The sequence below is a fragment of the Periophthalmus magnuspinnatus genome, chromosome 7 (genome assembly GCF_009829125.3).
Source record: "Periophthalmus magnuspinnatus isolate fPerMag1 chromosome 7, fPerMag1.2.pri, whole genome shotgun sequence".
Classification (NCBI taxonomy): domain Eukaryota; kingdom Metazoa; phylum Chordata; class Actinopteri; order Gobiiformes; family Gobiidae; genus Periophthalmus; species Periophthalmus magnuspinnatus.
This window is the reverse complement of record NC_047132.1, coordinates 29732055-29748975: the sequence shown is the minus strand read 5'-3', so window position 1 is coordinate 29748975 and position 16921 is coordinate 29732055. Positions and strand designations below refer to the sequence as shown.

The window sequence follows — 16921 nt, the reverse complement described above, 5'->3', positions numbered from 1 at the left end:
CTCGAGCGTAACATCTCTAGAGGAGCCGCAGGTTCAGACATTTGGTGCATGTGTTTGGCTGAGGAGCCAATGGGGTGACGCTACCATCAGTGGAATTATGACTGAACACCTCCAAGTCAGAATCCCCCTAAACGTGATGATACCACAGCTCTGTGGATGTTTGAGTGGTCAAGGATAGCCGGCCCACGGGGGTCGGTGAGCAGAGCCGTTCGTGACGGGGCTCGGCCAACACGGGTCGCCGCTCTTCTATCTCGCACCTCATGTTTGTGGAGAACCTGGTGCTAAATCACTTGCAGATGACCTCCCGAAACTCTCTCAGCAACCCTGCAACCTTGTCTTTGTAAAGACTGATGTCAGCAGGACGTTGGCTTCACATACATGTCTCAGACTAGGAAAATGAGCAGGGTCACTATTTGCCAGCTGAGTCTCCAACATGAGCTTTAATTTGGATGTACAGATATTATCATCATGTGCTCAGACAGCTGTTGAGGCCTGTGCGGCAGGTGCGCTTACCTGGTTTCCCACGATGCCATCTGGTGGACTATATAAGCTCTCCTTTTCTCATTGCTCCCCCTTTTGCCCACACACATTTCCGGGTCCCTGTGTAGGCAGCTCTGTCCTCCATGCCCAGGTAAATTCCTAATCCGTTACTCTTCATTCATGAAAATATCCAAATCTAAACCTAAATCATTGTTCTTTTATTGCCGCTGGCTGACTGCAGCTTGGCACCGATTGACTTTCACAACACACTGAACTTCACAGCGCGTTCTCGTGCGCCCTCGTCTTTGGCGACAGGTACTGTAAATAATACCCACTACTCCTGTCACAAAATTGTCCAAACTCTCATAAAGCCCATCTTTTATGTAGCTTCTCTGCTCGGCCATAACTTTGCACCTTGGGCCAAGTGTGCGTCGCTGTTGTGCCCTCCTCTGTAGTGACAAGTCATGTGGGACCTCTTCATTCATAAAATTCCCAAATTCTTCTTGTGCATCTGTCCCTTGTAGTCCTGCTGCTCGGCTGTACTCGCTGTACCATGTCCATTACGCACAGTGGTGAGTTTTCATCAATAAAGAAAGTTGGCATTGTGGTAAGGACACAAATGGTCACTAATGGTAACTCCCCTTTCATGTTTTTAGGTGTCATCAGTGGTCATAGTGGCACAGGGTACGCCACCTCTGCTGCTTTGTCTTGCTTTCTTTTGTTTTGTCTTTCCACGCCTTGCTTTCTTTTCTTTCTTTGCCTCTGCTGTTTTGTTCTGCTTTCTTGCCTCACCTTTGTTTTGTTATGCTTGGCTCAATTTACAGTTTCATTTGGTCCACTGTGAGATCGCCTTCTTTTAGTGGTGCTGTTCTGGGCAGAGCTCGGACTGGTCACACCTGAGCTCTGTGAGTCGAGCTGGATTTTGCCCTGTACGTGGTCTGACAGGCGGTGGGTTTGGGCTCTGTAAACTTTTAATCCACTGAATGAGTGTGTACGGGTGGACTCAGATTTTATATATTGTAGTTATTGTTAATGAAATTAGAACACAGTTTCCCTTAATATGTTAAATACACATGATGTAAATTAAGTGAAACCTGGGTCTTTCATTTGAATATGCTTATCTGTGTGTCTTATACTTAGGTTCTAGTCCCCAGACTAGATTTGGGGTGGCGTTGTTGCAACACTTACATTTATTAGTACTATCTCACATTATTAACCCTTCGATTGCCACAATAATACTGTGTGATGATTTTTTGCGCCCCTTCACCGTCTTTTTCAGATTATTCAAGTGCACCGTAATATCAACCATAAATGCAAGGTCCTGTATCCATTGTTCACACTGTAATTCCATCACAAGTTTAACTTTTTTCATCATGAACTGTCCAATTTCCTCACATACATCAAAAAGCGCTTTAGCACAGGACCTCAGCTTAACCGTTTTTCTAAAGTGTAGTAAGGCAAACCATGGGTGATGTTATTGTCACTGAGAAACCAGTCAAACTGACGATGATTCAGACCTCTGGCTCTGATGAAATCAACAGTTTGGACAACAACTTCCATAACGTGATCCATTCTTAACGACCTGCAGCACAATGCCTCTTGGTGCAATGTAGTGAAATGTCCAAAAACCATCACCTCCATTTGAACTTTCTCTCTGATCTTTGCATTGAGGGCGCACCATCTGTAGCCAGGCTGACAGAGCGAGACCAGTCCACACCTACTCTGCCCAGCGCACCAACAACAGCACATAAAATGTCCTCAGCTGCTGTGGCATCTAACACAGGCACCAACTCCAAAAACCGTTAGTCTCATCAACACCACAAATAAATATGTCCAGCTGAGCGACATCTAACACCAGTGCTGTCATTAATGGCAACTCCAATTTGTGTTTCAATTAACTGTCCAAATCTGCTGCTCGATCTGAAATTCTTTCTGCGACACAATTCCTGAACAGGCCGAGGTCAAAAACTGTTTCTCAGGAAACATTTTCTGTAGCCTTCAGCAGAAATTGTCAAACTCACCCTCACTGTACAGCTTTGATATTTTGCCAGCAATCAGGTAGCTTGCTTTTACAGCGGCATCACCAACCTCTTCGCTCCAGGTGAAAACGCACAGCTGTTTCTTCAGGCTCCGCAACAACTCGTTTATCTTCAATTCTCCAGATCAAATCACTGTATTTTTCACCATGCCAAGTCTCATTGTGGCATTTATTATATTCCTTAAGCACTGCCACTTGTTTCCCCATTTACCGCCGTGAACAAAGAGAAATTAGCCAATTTTTCCTTGAAGAACCTGACAATAGATGTCCACTTTTCCCTTTTGCTGATGAAGCTGTCGCAGCCCAAATTGTAGCTTTAAAGTGTCAATATAAAACTTGCACATGAACTGTTTGGATTCATTTATTAAAACCGAAAATGGGAGCACATGACATGCATCAAAATGTTACTGCAACCATTTCATGGTCTCCTTGATAATTTACTGTAGCTGCACAATTTCAGTGTCAAAGAGCCAGAGTTGAATCATTTCATGACAAGCAGGCTTAGAGGATAAAGTGATTCAAGATTTCCAAAATGATTCTGACCATCATTGTGGACTGTTGCCATGTTCAGGGGGGATACACTGGAGTCCACAGCTGCTGAAGCAGCATTTGAGGTTCTCAGGACACTGACTGTCATCAGTGCATTCCTTTTTACATGTGGTGAAAAAAGGGATTGTGTCAGGGCAGGATCCTGGTTTGGATTCTGTAAAGAAAGTTATCCACAGTAAGAAAGCATGTTTTACAATGTCAAAATATACATTTTATTTCACACCTATATTCATATCGGGTGCCAATATTGTGAAATAGTATTGCAATTCATGTTTCTATTGATCCCCTTTATTTGAGGGAGTTATTGCAGCCCTATACTCCAGAGCCCTGAGCTGAATTTGCTTCAGATGTGCTGTATAAATAACTTTAAATAGCATCAGTCAATTAACCCTGAATTAGATTAAATAAGTGAAGTGCATTACTTATGACTGGTCGCTGACAGGTATGTCCACAGCCATTGGAGCAGCATTTATCATCCTCCTTACAGTCGTCATCAAAAGTGCACATTTCGACACACGGTCCAAAACCACTTGGACTAGGGCACAATCCTCGTTTGTCCTTGCGCTTGGGCTCACCTGTGGACAGTCAGGAAGTTTGGATTAAAAAAAATGTTCCTGGTAATTTTTAATGCTCCAAGAAAGCACTGAAATAAATGTGATGTGTACAAAGATGGGGCAAGGATAATGTAGGATTTGAACATCTACTACATGTATTCCTGAGGGACATGTTACCTCTTGGCTTTTCACAAACATGTCCACAGCCGTTGAAGCAGCACTTCAGGTTTCCCTCACATTGACTGTCTGAGGAGCACTCGTTCAGACAAGAGGCGACTTTTGGGTCAATGTCTGGCCTGGGCTTGGGACAGACTCCAGGTTTCTCTGAATCCACTGGAAACAATTTTAAAGAATTAGCCCAAAAAGTCAACTTCATAGTCAGATGTGTTAAAGATTCAGTGGCATTTTACAATGTGGTGATCGTCGTCCAACATCATTACTAGATCAAAAAATGTCAGATTTCCTCCCACACCCATATTCTGTGACCAACGTCATTTGTCAGATCTTTTCAGTTGAAAAGACAACATGATCAGGTGCTTGGATTGTGAAATAGTGTCACTGAACGGTTAGCCCTGTGGTCCACATGTAATTAAAGGATATGACAAACAGGAGTGTTCTCCTTATGACTGGCTCCCAACAAGCGTGCTGTAAATTTGCAATTTAACCAGTAATTGAATTAACGCAATTTTATACAAATACAATGCCATGAACCATTCCAGACAAACGGGACCATGTTCCAGTTTAGTGCATTACTGCTAAAATAAAACCATGTCTTATTTTCACAAATGTCACTGAAACATTAAAACCTCTGGACATTGAGGTATATATAGAATTAAGTATATACACGATATTGGTGTTCAATGTTCTCTATTTAAAAGCATATTCAAAGTGACTGACCTTCCACAGCAGAGAGCAGAGGCACAAAGGCCAGGGCCACAGTCAGGAGGCAGAGGACAGAGCGCACCATGTTGTTCACTGCTGCAGACACAGACACAGATTAAACTCATGTACAGCTTCTATTTATCCTCCTGAAGAGGAGCCTCAGTACAGAGCTGTCCTTGTGCCCGCCCTGTATTAAACATGATCATACTGGAAAAAAAACAAAAAACAAAACTGAAATTTGAACATCAAATTTATTACTGATTCTGTAGATTCCTGCCCTGTAACTTTTTCACCATCTAACATTGTAATGAGCTGATATTTTGCGTTTAGTTCAGAGTTGACACCTTTTTAGTGAATCGGCCAATTGATTGTAATTGAATTGTTTGAATTTCTGCTCACCTGTGTTGTCTTCCACCTTAAATGTTCCAGTCTAATGACTCCCCAGGCAGCCGGAGCATCTTAAGAAGGTTCCAGGCCAGACAACTGTGTGCTGAGGAGGAGGGGTGTCCAGATATTTTAGCTTCTTGTATCTAGTTTGTTTTCCACAGTTAACACTGATAAAGTAATATAGAGCTCTATTTTAATAACACATTTGATTGAATAAAGATTAACACTGTTTTGCTAAAAATAACTTTTAACACTATTATTGGATTTGCTGGAACTGACCTGTGCTGCAGTGTGGGAGTCACCAATTAAGGGAGAAGCTCAATAAAAGGAGCCAACCTCAGTCTGATCAGAGAGTGAGCTGTGTGTACAGACTGTTACTGTATGGCTGATTTTTAGTGGTGAGATGAAGCCCCATGAGGCATTGAACCACTTTAGCCAACTGGCCTGAGAAAGGGTACATTTCTCGAAGCTTCATGTGTGCACGAAACCACCTACTGGCCAAGTGTATAATCACAGGCAGCTGTATCTGAACCACATAATGTGTGAGGCATTGAATTTGATGTCAAAATGTAAAATAACAGATTACCTCCAGTGACATAATGAGAGGTAGAAGCCTGGGGGATTATAATGGTAGCATACACTGAATTCAGTCGCTTTAAAACTTTTGGTGGCTTTTGCTTGACTGAAAAATCCAATAACTTTAAATCGGGGGTCCAGGAGTGTAGCAAGGGACACGATGCTCATTGACTGCAAAGTATAAAGCTTCTCCCACAGTTGCCTGATGAGCTGGTCTCCCATTTCCAATGCCACTGCAGTGTCGGCTTTACAGTTTCCTCCTGAAGGTTTTGCTCCAGCATTTTCATTAGGGGGACAACTTTGGAGACAGACACATTTTCCTTGGCCGACAGCTCTACAGCATCATAAAAGGGAGACAGCAAAGAAAGGAACCCTCTAACAATGTTGAACTCATCTGAAGTGATTATTGGGACCAAACGTATGTACTGTTCCACCTGGTCTCCAGTTGTTGTATTAGCTTTATTTTTGCCATCCCCAGATGTAGCTGCATTTGTGTAATCTTTTCCTTTAATGATACATATGAGTAGGCCGTTAAATCACTGCAGCAGGAACACAGACAAACTATTAGTGTTATTCTAAATTGGAAGAAAGGGAATGACCATACCTTAACAGTGGTGCTGCTTCTAAAGAAGCCACACCAGCTTCCTTGTGTGGCATCACTGCCGTAGGCCCACTCTGCCCAGCGCACCAACAGCACATAAAATGTCCTTGGCTGCTGTGGTATCTAACACAGGCACCAACTCCAAAAACTAACAGTTAAAGTCTCATCAACACCACAAATAAATATGTCCAGCTGATCGACATCTGTAACACCAGTGCTGTCATTAATGGCAACAGAAAATGCCACAAACGACTCTACTTTGCGTTTCAATTAATTGTCCAAATCTGTTGCTCGTCCTGAAATTCTTTCTGCCACACAATTCCTGGACAGGCCCATGTTGGCAAAAACTTGTAATTTCTTTGGACACAGAATTTTTGCATTGTTTAGCGTGCAAGTTTTGACAAACTCACCCTAACTGTACATCTTCGATGATAACCATTTTACTAGCAATCAGGTAGCTCGCTTTTACGGCAGCATCACTAACCTCAGCTCTCGGTGAAAATACTGCTCTTTCTTCAGGCCCAACAACTCATTTATCTTCCATCTTCTCACTGTTCTGGATCACTTTGCTGTATTTTTCTCCATGCCGAGTCTCATAGTGCCATTTAAGATTATTCCTTCAGCACCACTTTTTGCCTGCATACTAATCACACTGTTTTCCCTATTCACCTCTGAACAAAAAGGAATTAGTGTATTTTTCTTAAACCGGACACTCAATGTCCACTTTTCTCTTTTGACAGACATTCTGCTGATGAAGGTGCCCCAGTCAAAGAAGAGCACATTAACAGGGTTCATAAGAGCAAAGTTGCGCTCACTCTGGTGGGAGGCTACAGAGGCACTGCTCAGGTCGCACCAACAAAAAAAAAAAAAAAGTTTAAATAAAATCAGCAGAGGGCCATTATCAAAGCTCCAGGCACCCCTGCATTAAAGGATATTACCATTGTAATAAATATACAATTAAACACAAATAGCTCAATTGTGTATTTACATCCAAGATTGACGCAGCTCCACTTTCATTGAAAAAAAAAAATATTTTTTTTTTAAATTGTTCCAAACTCTGATCCACTAGGTCCTCTGAACCCAAACAGCACATCTTGAAAAACATACTGAACCTTTGCTCAGCTTCTTTTCATACAGTGGAATCAGCTCCAGGGTCTGAAGTTGTTTAAGAAAATTTGTAATGACAATATCTACAGACAACAGAACCAGGTCCACAACTCACTGTTGTGTAATTTTTATTAAATGAGCAGGAAATTGTAGCACATGGCATGAAACAACATGTTACTGCAACAGTTTGTCTCCTTGAACATTTACTCTGCACAATTTTAATGGCAAAGAGCCAGGGTTAAATCATCTCATAAGCAGACCTAGGAGTATGTGATGTGATTCAAGATTCACAACCACCAAAATGATTAGCCCTTTTGACTTTTGCCATCTTCAGGGGGCAGACACTGGAGTCCACAGCCGCTGTAGCAGCATTTGAGGTTCTTCTTACAATGACTGTCGTCAGAGCATTCATCAGGACATGGGGCAAAATGGGGGACTGGAGCAGGGCACGATCCTGGTTTGGGTTCTGTGAAGATAAACCGTTACAGGTCAAATCTGCAGAGAGGCAAACCCATTCACAGCAAGAATGTTTTCCAATGTCAATTCTTTGAATTAAAAAAAAGATAAATGACTGAAGAGTGCATTACCTATGACTGCTGGCTGACAGATTTTCCCACACTTGGTGGGGCAGCATTTATCGTCCTTACAGTCTTCATCAGATCTGCACGGATGGACACAGACCCCAAAATCACCTGGACTAGGTTTGAATCCTCGTTTGGCCTTAGACCCACCTGTGGACATTCAAGAATTTCATTTTTAAAAAAAAGCCTGGTATTTTTAAAAATCCTGTTTAAGCACTGAAATGTAAAAATATACACACGTAACCAAGAGGTGGGGCAAGGATAATGTAGGATTTGATCAATAAAATTTGAGAAACCATGGGCAAAGTGTAAATAACATCCACCACATATTCCTGAGGGACATGTTACCTCTTTGAGGCCCTTTACAAACATGTCCACAGTCGAAGCAGCACTTGAGGTTTTTCCCACATTGACTGTCGGAGTTGCACTCAGTCAGACCACTGGAGCTCCGTATGTCAGTGTTTGGCTTGGGACAGACTCCAGGTTTCTCTGAATGCACTGGAAACACAATTTTATTTAATTAACCAAGAAAGTCTACTTCATGATCATATTTGTAAACATTTCATATTTGAATTCATTTTACAATGTCAAATTTCTATGTGGTTGTCAAAGAAAATGACCAGCCCAAAAAAGAAAGTCAGATTTTATTCCACACCTATATTCTGTCACCAACTTTCAATTTCAGTTGAAATCAGAACATGAGGTTCTTGGATTGTGAAATATCACTGATCAGTTCACCCTCTCATCTCCTTTAATTACAGGTGAACCAAACACTGGAGTATCATGACTCACTCCTGACAGGTGTGGAGTAAATTTGCAATTAAACACCTGCAATGCAATTAATGCACTTCGCACAGTCAATGCCATGATGTGAAACATTCCAGACAAACAGGACCATGTTCCAGTTTAGTGCATTAGTGAGAGTGTAAATCCATGTCTATTTTTCACAAATGTCACTAAAAGATTAAAAAAAGACACCATATGAAGCAACACAAGCTCATAGAACCGAGTATAAATGACATGCGTTCAATGTTCTCTATTTAAAAGCATATTCAAAGTGACTGACCTTTCACAGCAGAGAGCAGAGGCACAAAGGCCAGGGCCACAGTCAGGAGGCAGAGGACAGAGCGCACCATGTTGTTCACTGCTGCAGACACAGACACAGATTAAACTCATGTACAGCTTCCATTTATCCTCCTGAAGAGGAGCCTCAGTACAGAGCTGTCCTTGTGCACATCTAGTTTAGTAATTCTGTAGATTCCTGCCCTGCAACGTTTTCACCATCTGATATTGTAATGATCTGATATTGTGTGTTCTCTTCAGAGTTGACACCTTTTGTTCTTGTAACTGTTTGTTGTTGAAGTTGATATAAATGTTCCATTATTCAGTTTTTTGGGAGACTGGCTCTAGTGAGTCAAGAATGTTTTGCTCTTGTTGTGGTGCGAGTTATGTCCTACAGTCACCCTTGCAGTCAGAAACAAACAACCAGAAAAAAAAAATCTGTTTCCTCACACCTGAATGCTACATTGGTGTCAGATGAGACGAGCCAAACCTCCTTGGTAAAGGTTCAGTTAAGCTAAATTCATCTCTACTGAGCTACAAGTTGAAGATGTTTCCATCTGTGTGACTCATGTAGTTAGTCCATTACACAGGCCTAAACTTAAAGCAAACAGGTAAAAAATATGATATGCCAACAAGTCTAGGATGTCCATTAATTAATTGAAACGGTTATGCAGTTAAACTTGGCCTGTGACATAAAACATGAGTGAGTGCATCAGTCAATTGATTGCAATTAAATTGTTAGAATTTCTACTCACCTTTGTTGTCTTCCACCTTAAATGTTCCAGTCTAATGACTCCCCAGGCAGCCGGAGCATCTTAAGAAGGTTCCGGGCCAGACAACTGTGTGCTGAGGAGGAGGGGTGTCCAAATATTTTAGCTTCTTGTATCTAGTTTGTTTTCCACAGTTAACACTGATAAAGTAATATAGAGCTCTATTTTAATAACACATTTGATTGAATAAAGATTAACACTGTTTTGCTAAAAATAACTTTTAACACTATTATTCGATTAGCTGGAACTGACCTGTGCTGCAGTGTGGGAGTCACCAATTAAGGGAGTGGCTCTATAAAAGGAGCCAACCTCAGTCTGATCAGAGAGTGAACTGTATCTACAGACTGTTGCTGAGTTTTAGTGGTGAGATGAAGCCCCATGAGGCATTGAACCACTTGAGCCAAATGGCTCGAGAAAGGGTTCATTTCTCGAAGCTTCGTGTGTGCACGAAATCACCTACTGGCCAAGTGTATAATCACAGGCAGCTGTATCTGAACCACATAATGTGTGAGGCATTGAATTTGTGTGTCTGTTATGTCTGCTGGGAGTGACTATGAATTACAAAAAAATTATGACCAAATAATTTCTGTGCATATATTGTCACATAAGTGTATAATACATTTATATGTGTTCTGTGTGTGTAAAGTTTTCCAAAATGGTAATATGATATGGCAGGTTAAGCTGTTTTTCTGAAAATGTCAAGGGTGTAATCAGAGAACAGTGAAAGTGCTTGAGGAACTAGGAAAAGGGCACAGATTATGCTTGTGTAACTTGGACAATGATGTACAGGACAAGGGAAATTGTATTCATTTTTATTCAGAAATAAGAGTTTCTCAAAAGTTTTTGGTTTTAAACACTTTTTTTTTTTTTTTCCACACAACCTCTCCGGCCTTGGAGAAGACCCTTTCACAAAGCACAGAAGATGCCGGTGTGCCCAAAAAGGCAAGCGCAAGTTTGTGTACAAAAACCATCACCTCCATTTGAAGTTTCTCTCTGAATTTTGTCACAACACCTGCATTTTTCCCAAACATTGAGGGCGCACCATTGGTAGCCAGGCTGACAGCGTGATGTAACCCAGGTTAACATAACGATTTTCAAAGTAAAAGCTTGTTGATAAAAACATAAATAAATACTTTTGATAAAAAGACAATAAATATGTGGTTCCAATCAATTTAAAAAGTCAAATATTTTATTTCATGCAGACGTATGTTCAAAAGTTTAAGAAATGTGAATTAATTTGTCTTTGGACTTTTATTTTGAAATTCACGTAGTGCGTGAACCACGTGACTAGCAGGAACCAACCGGATTGTTTTGGGTTTTTCCTGCGATAGACGAGGGAAATACACAGACAGCACAGAGCTGCTGCAGAAAGGAGAGAAGGGCCGTGTCCCAAATCGCTAAACTGGCCTTAGAATCACCATTCGAAGTGTGCATCGAAGGGCAGTTACGTAATTTCCGGCGCGACAAGGGCTGTCCCATTTCAACGCACCCTACTGAATGCCGCCGACAAACCTGCCCTTCCCTTTCCACCGTTTCCATGGAGATCGGACGTAACCGAAGCGTGCATCCGTGCACACTTCACGCACTTCTATATCCCATCATGCACCATGGCTAAGCAAAAAAGAGAAGAAAATGGACTCTGTTGGGCAATACACGTTCAAATGTTTGTACTGGTTTACCTCATCTACAACAGTGTGACATGAAACTGTTAAATCTGAATAAAGATCTGTACAGTGTGTTTGATGATTAAAAAGGAGTTACATGGAATAAAAGAATGTGCAGTTATTGCTACACAATAAGAAGACATTATTATCATTAGAAATTATTACTGCAATAAGAATAATGTAAGAATGTTCGTTTCTATTGTAAGCGTCAAAGACCAAGAGACTGAAACATAAAGTCAGAAGAGTTTAATGAGTTCCACACAGGGAATGTGAACAATGAAGCAACGGACTCTCCAGAAAGGACAGAACAGAGTCCTGAGACGTGCACAAAATCTTCATGAGTTCCGGTACATTCCATAGGTCTGCGCCCCCTGTTGGCACATGTCATTTACTTTCGTGTTAGTAAATCAAGATACTAGCTTGATATAGCGCTGCACTGCTAGAAAATACCTTATAATAATCAGATGAAAAGAACTGGCACGGCATAGAAGGGAAACAGCGCCCTCTACTGTTATTAAAGTGGTGTAGCCACTGGCCAAAATACCGAACCATTAAACTGCAATATCCCACTTTATGTACCACTAATCAGTGTCTCTGGTTTATAGACTATGAATGTAGAAATGATATTGTTACCTCTGTCTCTGTTATTACGTTTTCACAAGGTATATTTTGTTTAAGTTATGAAGTAGCTACAATTGAGTAAAAAAAATCACCTCAAACGTTATATTTGCCAATTGATATTCAATCAAAACAGAAAGAAATGGCTGTGACGACGACATCTTGACTTTTCTTCTATTAAATAATAAATCACTAAAAATAACGTCCGTAATGTACGTATCGTACGCTCAAAGTGGTACGATAGTGCGGTCCGTGGTGTGGGCCTGTCCCACTTCAGCAAGATGGCGGTTACACTGAGGAGGGCAGATTCTCGACCGGAACCTTCAAACTACACTTTGAAGAGTACTTCGAAGGGACCCTTCAAAGGGTGCGTTTGGCGAATTGGGACACAGCCCATGTGTTTTCATGTATATAGTTTTCATCAGAACTTACCCAAACTCCTACACAAAGGACACTGGATTAATAGTTAGGAGAAAGAGACTTTATTCTGTGCAACACAGGGGGATTCAGCCTTTTGCTGATTTCATTTTAGTTTTGTACAATTTTTACCTTTTTATTTGATTGATGATAACGAATGGTTGTAAAAGGTTATTTTACAATTATGGTTATTGTTGTTTGGTTGTAAACAAAACAAAATGGTTCAAACTTAAAGGGTAACTTTGAATAGAACTGAAAAGAACTAGAGGTGATTTAAATTGAAGAGTTCACTAAATAAGAAAATAGATAAGAGATAACTTAAACTAGAACTAACTAACTTAAAAAGGTTGCAACCGATTAATTTAGAGACATATACATTTTATTTTGTGTTTTGATATGATATATAAATGTACAGTAATAGAGCAGATGGGTTCCTCTCAGATTCCTCTCTGTGTGAGTTTTCAGTAGAGTCTCATTGATGTCTGGGTTGAAACATTCTAAAGTTATTGCATTTATTCCAAATGTTCTCTAAATGTCTCCATTGGGTTTGGAGAGGCCTGGACTTACTGATGATAAAATGAGTGTAAAACTCTAATTTTTATAGGTATTGAACTCAAATTTGAAATGTGAGTGATTTTCAGTTGATAGTGTATTTTTGTCCCCAGCTACCTACTGCAGCTTTCTAGACCTTCTTTTTAACAAAAAATAAAAATTAGGCGAGGATGAGAAAAATAATTTTTTATGTGTGTTCCAACGTGTATAGATGATTACCAGACAAACTTAGTGATTCTGACACCTGTGGGTAAAACTATAGGGTGTTACCTTTACAGAGACCCCAAACTTGTGGATTTACTACTGAGGGTTCAATAATGGTGTTCATTTTAATTTGGAGAGGTCAGAACAAAGGCAATTTCACCAAAATGACCCAGAATGTTAAGGGGTTAATTGAAACGCAAAGTGGAGTCGTTTGTAGCGTTTTATGTTGTCACTGACAACAGCACTGGTGTTACAGATGTCGCTCAGCTGACCATATTTATTCGTAGTGTTGATGAGACTTTAACTGTTAGTTTTTGGAGTTGGTGCCTGTGTTAGATACCACAACAGCCGAGGACATTTTATGCGCTACTCCGGAATCTCATGAGATCTTCACTCGGTTCCACAAACCGCTCCGGGTCCGAGATGCCTCTAGTTTAACTTGTACAAACATCCAGTGTCCTCGGTCATGCACTTCCTTTGTTTTGTCTGTTTCGTCATGTTTAAAACGCAAAAGTGTGTAAAATTACGCAATTACATGCGCGTAATTTTACGTGTGGATCTTTGTATCCAGTCTCCTTTTATGCACACAGCTGTTTACGGGAACCCACTGCATGTCAGGCATCATGTTCCGCTGTTCATTGGCTGTAAGTGGAAAACATCACTAAACATGTGTAACAGCTTGATTCTACAAGGGTGAGAGTGGGGCGTGCCCTTTCAGTCTGTAGCACTGTCCGGGGCTCCAGTAACTCACAGCCCCCACCTTATTGGCCAACTTTGGTGTCAATCACAAGCCAACAAGTTTTTCACTGAGGTACAAAGTTGGCACTGTCAGAAGTTTATTATGCTTGAAATTGACAAAGGAAATGCAAAAAAGTGACAGCAGGAGGATCAAACTTTTATGGACATAATTCCTTGACTGGATTATATTCTCTGGACATGTACAGAACAAATGAGACAAACTTTGTGTGACTATGTTGATGTTTGACAGAAACAGAGCACTCGTAAGTGGAGTCCAAATCCACATTTGACTTCCCTGTAAACACAGCTTTCCTGTCAGCACTGGTGATTACAGGTGTAAGTGGTTTACATTCAGAAAGATGAATGCCATAGCTTTCATTTGATGTGTAGATTGTGTGGGTGAAATATACATACACTGCTGCAAAGTTGTACTATTAAGTGGTTAAAGAGCCCATTAAAGTACAGTCCAAGTACAAACTAACTTTAAAGTGTCAATATAAAACTTGCACACAAATGAACTGTTTGGATTCATTTATTAAATGACAATCATTGTGGACTGTTGCCATGTTCAGGGGGGATACACTGGAGTCCACAGCTGCTGAAGCAGCATTTGAGGTTCTCGGGACACTGACTGTCATCAGTGCATTCCTTTTTACATGTGGTGAAAAAAGGGCTCGTGTCAGGGCAGGATCCTGGTTTGGATTCTGTAAAGAGAAAGTTACAGGTCAAATCTATTTAGAGGCAAACCCACGTTTCACAATGTCAAAATAAACATTTCACACCTATATTCAATATCAGCTGCTAATATTGTGAGTGCAATCAGATGTTTCCATTTGAGGGAGTTACTACAGCCCTATACTCCAGAGCCCTGAGGTCAGCTGAGCAGCTCCTGCTGGTTGTGCAAAGCTTTGGTCAGCTGAGCTATATAAATAACCTTGAATAGTATCAGTCAATTAACCCCGAATCATCTCCTTGAATTACAGATCAAGTAAATAAGTGAAGAGTGCATTACTTATGACTGGTTGCTGACAGGTATGTCCACAGCCATTGGAGCAGCATTTATCATCCTCCTTACAGTCTTCATCAAAAGTGCACATTTCGGCACACAGTCCAAAACCACTTGGACTAGGGCACAATCCTCGTTTGTCCTTGCGCTTAGGCTCACCTGTGGACATTCAAGAAGTCCACAAAAAAAAAAGTTTGTGGTATTTTTTTAATACTCCAAAAAAGCACTGAAATAAATATTCTGAGTAACAGTAAAAAGTATTTATACAAAAGAGGTGGGACATGGATAATGTAGGATTTGATCACCATTACTGAGAAACCATGAGCAATACATACAAAAACTTCCACCACATATATTCCTGAGGGACATGTTACCTCTTGGCTTTTCACAAACACGTCCACAGCCGTCGAAGCAGCACTTCAGGTTTCCCTCACATTGACTGTCTGTGGAGCACTGATCCAGACAACCGACCTCTACGGCAATGTCTGTCCTGGGCTTGGGACAGACTCCAGGTTTCTCTGAAACCACTGGAAACAATTTCAATTAGCCAAAAAAAGTAAGTCCGTCACATGTGTTAAAGATTCAGTGGCAACATCATTACTAGCTCAAAAAATGTCAGATTTCCTCCCACACCTATATTTTGTGACAAACACTTTTCATGATCAGGTGCTTGGATTGTGAAATATTGTCACTGAACAGTTAACCCTGTGGTCCACGTGTAATTAAAGGATATGACAAACAGGAGTGTTCTCCTTATGACTGGCTCCCAACAGGTGTGCTGTAAATTTGCAATTAAACCTGTAACTGAATTAATGCAATATACACAAATTCAATGCTGTGAAACATTCCAGACAAACAGGACCATGTTCCAGTTGAGCTAATTACTGTTCAAGTAAATCATGTATTTTTACAAATGTAACTGAAACATTAAACCTCTAGACATTATAGGGAAAAAAAAAAAAAAAAAAAAAAAAACAAGCTACAGAAGGTGATAGAATTGAATATATACACACACAACATGGGTGTTTAGTGTTCTCCATTTAAAAGCATATTCAAAGTGACTGACCTTCCACAGCAGAGATCAGAGGCACAAAGGCCAGGGCCACAGTCAGGAGGCAGAGGACAGAGCGCACCATGTTGTTCACTGCTGCAGACACAGACACAGATTAAACTCATGTACAGCTTCTATTTATCCTCCTGAAGAGGAGCCTCAGTACAGAGCAGTTCTTGTGCACATCTAATTTAATATTGCTTCTGTGGATTCCTGCCCTGCAACTTTTTCACCATCTAACATTGTAATGATCTGATATTTTGTGTTTAGTTCAGAGTTGACACCTTTTGAATAAACGCATCAGCTAATTGATTGCAATTGAAACATTAGAATTTCTGCTCACCTGTGTTGTCTTCCACCTTAAATGTTCCAGTCTAATGACTCCCCAGGCAGCCGGAGCATCTTAAGAAGGTTCCGGGCCAGACAACTGTGTGCTGAGGAGGAGGGGTGTCCAAATATTTTAGCTTCTTGTATCTAGTTTGTTTTCCACAGTTAACACTGATAAAGTAATATAGAGCTCTATTTTAATAACAGATTTGATTGAATAAAGATTAACACTGTTTTGCGAAAGAAAAAATTACGTTTAACAATATTATTGGATTTCCTGGAACTGACCTGTGCTGCAGTGTGGGAGTCACCAATTAAGGGAGAAGCTCAATAAAAGGAGCCAGCCTCAGTCAGGAATGGTGTGGTGTGTCCAGGCTGTTACAGCATGACTGGTTTTAAATTTTGCTGTTATTTTTTGTAAATATTCTTTAGTGTTGGAAATCAGTGCACTTGGATCCACTGTGTTCCTTGTCAAAACTGTAGGTAACGCTGTTCATTTGAGGTACTCTGGCAGAAGACACTGATAAAATGTTTCCAAGCTCACAGAAGCAAATTTAATAATAATAATACATTTTATTTATAGGGCGCCTTTCTGGGCACTCAAGGTCACCTTACAATACAATATAATATACAATTTACAGACAGTTAAAATCAACATTTATGAACATACAGTTAAAAGCATTCAGATGGAGGTCTCCAGGTCGGCGGAAGCTGGAGTGGGTGAGCTCGGTGGAGTGTCGCAGCGAGGAAGTGGGAA

The 16921-nt window shown here is 40.7% G+C and overlaps 2 protein-coding genes across 4 annotated transcripts; both read right to left on the bottom strand.

The window, feature by feature from the left end:
- Positions 1 to 2863: 2863 nt before the first annotated feature.
- On the bottom strand, positions 2864 to 4660 carry LOC129456401 (WAP four-disulfide core domain protein 18-like). 2 transcript variants are annotated; one of them, XM_055223176.1, is made up of 3 exons: positions 4519 to 4660; positions 3799 to 3954; positions 2864 to 3221 (listed from the first exon to the last, which is right to left on the bottom strand). In XM_055223176.1, the coding sequence occupies exons 1-3, from the start codon at positions 4586 to 4588 to the stop codon at positions 3064 to 3066; spliced, it is 384 nt and encodes a 127-aa protein (XP_055079151.1). In that variant the 5' UTR covers positions 4589 to 4660; the 3' UTR covers positions 2864 to 3063. The 2 variants fall into 2 exon arrangements, 1 of the variants encoding a protein (XP_055079151.1); XR_008648742.1 differs by lacking the exon at positions 2864 to 3221 and having other exon boundaries at positions 3919 to 3945; positions 4519 to 4606.
- A 9660-nt stretch (positions 4661 to 14320) lies between these two features.
- LOC129456399 (WAP four-disulfide core domain protein 2-like) lies at positions 14321 to 16187 on the bottom strand. 2 transcript variants are annotated; one of them, XM_055223172.1, is made up of 4 exons: positions 15853 to 16187; positions 15161 to 15313; positions 14793 to 14945; positions 14321 to 14484 (listed from the first exon to the last, which is right to left on the bottom strand). In XM_055223172.1, the coding sequence occupies exons 1-4, from the start codon at positions 15920 to 15922 to the stop codon at positions 14327 to 14329; spliced, it is 534 nt and encodes a 177-aa protein (XP_055079147.1). In that variant the 5' UTR covers positions 15923 to 16187; the 3' UTR covers positions 14321 to 14326. The 2 variants fall into 2 exon arrangements, with proteins under 2 accessions (XP_055079147.1, XP_055079148.1); XM_055223173.1 differs by having other exon boundaries at positions 15161 to 15304; positions 15853 to 16121.
- Between the last annotated feature and the right edge of the window lie 734 nt (positions 16188 to 16921).